This window comes from Pygoscelis adeliae, unplaced genomic scaffold (genome assembly GCF_000699105.1).
Source record: "Pygoscelis adeliae isolate BGI_AS28 unplaced genomic scaffold, ASM69910v1 Scaffold190, whole genome shotgun sequence".
Classification (NCBI taxonomy): domain Eukaryota; kingdom Metazoa; phylum Chordata; class Aves; order Sphenisciformes; family Spheniscidae; genus Pygoscelis; species Pygoscelis adeliae.
Genome location: NW_008823922.1, coordinates 2,107,593 through 2,113,413, shown reverse-complemented (window position 1 = coordinate 2,113,413; position 5,821 = coordinate 2,107,593). Strand labels below are relative to the sequence as shown.

General features: G+C 40.9%; 1 protein-coding gene across 1 annotated transcript in view; it reads right to left on the bottom strand.

The window, feature by feature from the left end:
• The window catches only part of FRMPD2 (FERM and PDZ domain containing 2), a 67,966-nt gene extending 63,251 nt beyond the window's left edge, over positions 1–4,715 (bottom strand). The window contains exons 1-2 of the mRNA XM_009320640.1: positions 4,592–4,715; positions 666–823 (exon numbers count right to left, since the gene is read on the bottom strand). Coding sequence (XP_009318915.1) covers positions 666–823; positions 4,592–4,715 — 282 coding nt within the window. The remainder of the gene's footprint in view (positions 1–665; positions 824–4,591) is intronic.
• Positions 4,716–5,821: the final 1,106 nt, after the last annotated feature.

Here is a 5,821-nt window from a genome sequence, read left to right as displayed (position 1 = left end):
ATTGGCAATTAAAGCTCTCCCCTACCTGTGGGACTGACTAGCAGTCATGTCCAGGAAGAGGATTACTGGAGTAAGGGCCGTCTATTCCAAAGCTTCATGTTTCTGCATAGTGTCTAAGTGATCAGTTATGTGGGAGTCTGAAACTCCTGTGTTCTGCCTGAGGGAAGTATGCACTGATGTGGTCCTTGTGGTATTTAAAACTTTTAGCTACCTGAGTGTTGTATCTTACTGTCTTGCCAGAAAGACTCATTTGGCGGGGAGAAGAAAAGTAAATTGTTAACAAAGCTGAACATATTTCTGACTTCCTGGGAGTGCTTCCACTCTCTGATTGTATAGATACTGCAGTCCTGCTGCTTCTGGGACTACAATTACCATATCTAGTCAAACATCATGTTCATAGAAATATTCTTCCTTTCTGTGGGTCTTTACAAATAATACATTTCTGCAGACCTTGAGGACTGATGTTCAAAATTGATTTTGAAGTTGACATGCATGCTAATCTACTGGCGAGCTGCAAGATACAAGTAAATCTTTCTAACTGTAGCCTAATTTGTTTAATGTTATTAGAAATAGAGTTTGATAGTAGATACCTGGTATGCTGCATTAAAACCCACAAGCTTGTCTTCATGAGCTACTGTCAAGATTTATTTTGTAATATACCTCACCTTTGTTAGTCCAATGCGCTGGTTTGTACTTTGTCTGTGGAGCAATTCTGGTGCACTGAAAGGGACAGCTTCTGTCTCAGATGCATTGTTTTGGAAGGACAAATTTCCTTCAGCAGACAGTAGTACTGACCATGGACAAATCACACAGATGGCAGGGTCTGAAAAGTATTGAAGAAGATAATGGAGTTCTTAGTGTTGACTTCACTGTGCTCAGAAAATCATATTGGTGGCGTCTCACCTGCATAGCCAAACCCATCACTGAAGTTTCCTGGAGATGTACCCAGAAGGCAGTGGAATCATGTTCATTTATGCCTGGCTGATTTTGTCAGCTGGAATTCAGTGATGGTTAAAGGCTTGATTTCTCTCTCCCATCATTTCACACATATAAATGATACATTGATTTCAATGGATTTCTGAAGCCTAAGGAAAGGCATAATTACATCCCATGTGCAGATTCTGAAGATCTTGACATTTTTGGTTGATCTTTTTATGCAAAGCACAAAAGAATATCAGAAAAGTATTTCCAATAAAGCACGAATACTTTGAAGCTGGCATTTGCAAAAGACCTTAAGTTAGCTTTCATTAAGTATCATGACCATGGTACAAATCTCTTCTCTGTGGTGATATTTTTTTGTTCTGTGTGCTGCTTATAGTCAGCCAGCTCTGCATTTTAGTCACCTCTCTTTCAGTGTATTGTGTCTACCAAAGCCAAGTTACTTTGCCAGAAAGTCAGTGTCAGGAGTCACTATCTTTTTATTTCTGTTGTACAGATGAAGAAACTGATGCAGAGCCCAGCTTTGATGACTACACCGTGTCAGTCAACAGAAGCTGAAGTAACAGTAGAAACAAACTTCCCAAGTCCCAGTGCTATAACCTACTAAGCTTTTCTTTAAGTGGAAACATAATTTCCAACTAACCTGAACTTTGGGATTTTTTTTACCAGAATGTAAATATGAAAACTATCCAAACTAAAACTTAGACTAGATTCTACCTGTAACCTGATCAGCCATGATATTTTAGCATTATTCACATTCAGTCTTTGTTTGTGTGTCAGTTCTGTTAAAAGAGAGGGGAAATTTCAAACAAAAGTGTTTTTAAATGATAAATGTAGACCCCTAAACCTGACAAGGTCCTTAATGGCCCTGACCAGCCTCACCTGGGACCTGCCCCCATCCTCTGCCCATAGTCCCAGGCTCCAGTTAAGCTCAGCCCAAGGCCTTGAGTCCCTGCCTGAGGGATGGTGTAGGAGCGCCAGTCTCTAGCTAAGCCACAGCCATGCCTTGCCTGACTGTGGACCTCACTGATCCTGACTCACAGACTGATTTCCCAGCCTGACCTCAGACTTGCCTTGTCACTGTGGACTTGCCTGGTGATCGCTGGGCTGTCTGACCCTGGTTGCCCACACAAGACCTGATCCCGACTCAGCTTCCCAGCTTGACCTCGGACCTGCCTTGTCACCACAAACTTGTGTGGTGGTCTGGATTGTCGGTTGTCAACCCCAGACCTGCCCTGCTTGCCTTATTTGGGTACTGTGGGATAGGGCCCTGGCTGGCACAGCCCCTGCCCTGCCACCCTTGTAACCACACTTGGGTCTGGGCTCCCTGTCCCTGAGGGAACAGCTTGCCCTTGCTGTTTCCTGAAAAAATCTATTTGAAGGTGTCTCAGTAATGGAATGGATTCTTCTTGTAAGGGCTGAATACTCTTAAAAAACATCACTGAAGAGATCCACTGAGGTCAGTCCCAGTGGTCTGAAGCAGGAGTGAAAGCATGAGGATGTGTAGTCTTCTGCAAACACTCCACACTTGCATACATGCGTTAAGTGAATTTGACCAAAGACATCCAAGTGATTTCATTAAAATATTCATTAAAAAAGCATGGTAAAAAGCATCTAAGATCAATCTGTTTACTTTAGAAAGAGGAAAAGCTGCATTAACTATGGCAATATTTAGATATAGGGTTCCTGGAAATACAGGTAATTTAAAAAAAAAAAATGTTGGCTGTCGAACTGCTCTCTTCAGTCTAGACCGTGAGAACAGACACCATTCAGATCTCCATAGAAGAGCTCAGAAACATGCCCTAAATGCTTTGGTATTTTAGCATTTAAAAATTATATATTAAAAAATGGCTACTTAGTTCTTATGCATAGCGACCTTTACATCAGGAAAATGGATGATAAAAAATGGGTAAAATGTTAAGCTGGGAACTCATATACACCTAGAAGGTTTGTATAGCCAGAGGATGCAGAGATTCAAGACTTATGGGCCACTGGTATTTGCAACAGTTGTGGCATTTACTTCTTTAGAAAATTAAAGGTCTTAAAATCATCAGCTAGCCTTCTCTTTTGCTCCTTCCCCATTTTCTGTAGTATTGTATGCAAATACAACTAGCACATGCTGGGAAATTTGTCTGTTTTAGAAACAGATAGTCAGCTTCTACTTTAGCCTCGATGAAGATTACCTGGCCTTCTGTAATGTTGGCCAGCCAACGAGTCAGCATACCTGCCTAACCAGTCAGTGCCCAAACACATCGGAAATATTGCTATAGCAAGTGGTGCTGACCATTAGCAGGTCTAGCAGGATTTATTACATCAAGCACACTGCAGCACAAATGGGGCAGTACTAGCCCTGAGAAGAGGCTGATTCCAGAAGCAATATAGCTGTAATTAAGAGATGTGGAGCCAGAGATATGCCTTAGTCAACTGGGATGATGCTATGCAGAGGCAGCTCACCTTTGCTGCCCTCCAAGAAACTGGAGCACTGGGGATTCAGCGTCAGTATGAGTCCAACTTGGCATCACTTCTGGACTTGAGCTCTCTAAAGACATGTTTGAGCCGCCTTGCACTTGACCTATAGACCAGCTTGGTTCTACATCCCTACTTCCTCTTGTTTTACTCTTCATCTTCGCATCATAGTACACTAAATTTATCTGGTGCAGCATAGGGAACGTAGGCTGATTATCTCAATTCAATAGACATCCAACAATCTTGTCTTTTTTTTTTTTTTTAAACAAGAGGTCAGGAGAGCATAGTGTCAGCTTAGTGTCTGGCACTGAGTTAATAAGCTGTGACGGACCTGAGCTGAATCTATTCGGGTGGGTATCTCTGTGCTGCACTCCTTTGCACACTCCTGGTGCCTGTCTTATCTGGGCTGGTCTATCCTCTTGTTACACTAGATAATAGAGAACTGATGGTATAGTCAACCTGCTATAGTGTTCCAGTCCATTAAAAACTAGTTGGTCATACAAGTTCACACCACCAGCTATAGCAGAAGTTACAAATCACTTGTTTTCAGTATGTTCTATTTTGATTCTTACATGCTCATGAGGTAAGAACACATCTCATCCATTCTCCCCTCAAAAGGAATATCCATTGTCATAAGCAGTTCTCAAAATGTGACAGGTTGCTCAGCTGTGCTCTCTTGTACAGCTGGCCTGCTTGGCAAGCATTCATCATGATGACTTGCCTAGCCATTATGATAAGTCACATTATTATCATCAAAGATAAAAGTCTCTTACTAGCTGAATGAGGAGCCACGTGGATTTGCCTGTCCTCCTCTATCAGTACATGAAGGACATGATCCTAGCTGGCACTGCACTTTCTGTGTGTGTATGTTATTCACACTTTAGGAAGGACTCTTCTGTCCTGTTCCACTGTGTATAGTTGTACTTAGATGAATTAATATCTGATGTGTAATCTGGGAAAAAAAAAACCCTGGTGAAGATCCCTTATGTAGGCAGAGCAGTCTGCATGTAATCCCAGCAGCACTGAAAGATTTCTCATTTTTATCAGCAATATGCTATTATTGCCATTAGTGCTTTTTGTCTCAAAAAAACCAACCAAACAAACAAACAAAACCTCAAAAGAGCTAAAATAACTCAAAAATTAATTTCCAACAGTAAGAACTGTAAGAAGATACTTTTCAGCTCACCTTTGTGAAGGTCCTCCAGAAGCTGCACTGTGGCCAGGTACAAGAGTGCCCATATTTCTTCTTCCTCCAAAGGGCTTCCTTTTGCCCACAGGACCTCGGCCAGTGTCACACAGGAACTGCTCATGCCTGCTGCAATAGGAACCAGATTTTGGACACACTAAAGTAGACTGAATTGCTCAAAGCAAACCATACTGATTACAACTGTACCCTTCTCTCACAATAAGAAATATTTGGTGAACCACCCTGCTTCTTTGTTCACAAAAGGTAGGTATTGTTCATCCCTATCTTAATCTGAGTAAGAGTAAATAAAGGGGACTGAACTAAGTGACTTCCTGTAATCTTTTTCAGCTCTTTTACTCATCATTTGAAACCAATCACAAGATTCTGTGGGGCAAATAGTTTTTACTCAGGAGATCCTTCATGAATATGTGCTGTTCAGACTTTGTGAGTGGTTATCTGAATGGGGCATTGATTTTGCTGCTTAATTGGATGCTCTTGTCTATAAAAACATGACAGAGTTAATCTAAGAGAAAAAGAATGGCAAAGCAAAAGAGATGCACTGTAACATGAAAGGTTTATAAACACAGTCCAACAGAGCAATTGAGTTTCATTTACTGCTCAGCAGATTGATCAGTAAAAGCTTGTAGACTCTTACTGAATTCATTGATGAGAGATTTTCTTGGTCAGATACCTGAGACTCCGAACTTGCAGTTCATCCATACCAATATACATATAAACTTGCTTTGTTTCACTAAACCAAATTAAAAGATGATTCCCTCTGTGAGCTGCTGAATATCAATTTAGTGGCTCTCAGCATGCTGTCCTACCTGACAGGTACATAAGACCTGGCGTACTGCAGAAGACTGTTGGTCCACACACTCTCCCTGTTTTTTCTCAGCTGCAATGCAGCATCAGATCATTTAGAGAAAGGCATCCTGTAGTAAACCATAATTTAATGTCTTACCTATTGCAAAAGTATTTTCCTAATCCCAGCCAACTAGAAATTGACTTGTGACTTGAAGTATCAAGGCTTCTTTTCCTCCAAATGTTTTATCACACTAAATATTGTCAAAGAAGGTTTTGTTCTTCATAAATGGGTCTGATTTTTCCATTTCACATTTTACATTTCTGCAATTTACTAATCTAGGCAGAGCTGTTCTAGGTCTACACATATGTAAGGAAAACTGAATCCAAGCTTAAAATTTGCTAAACATTTTGTAACTTGATTTA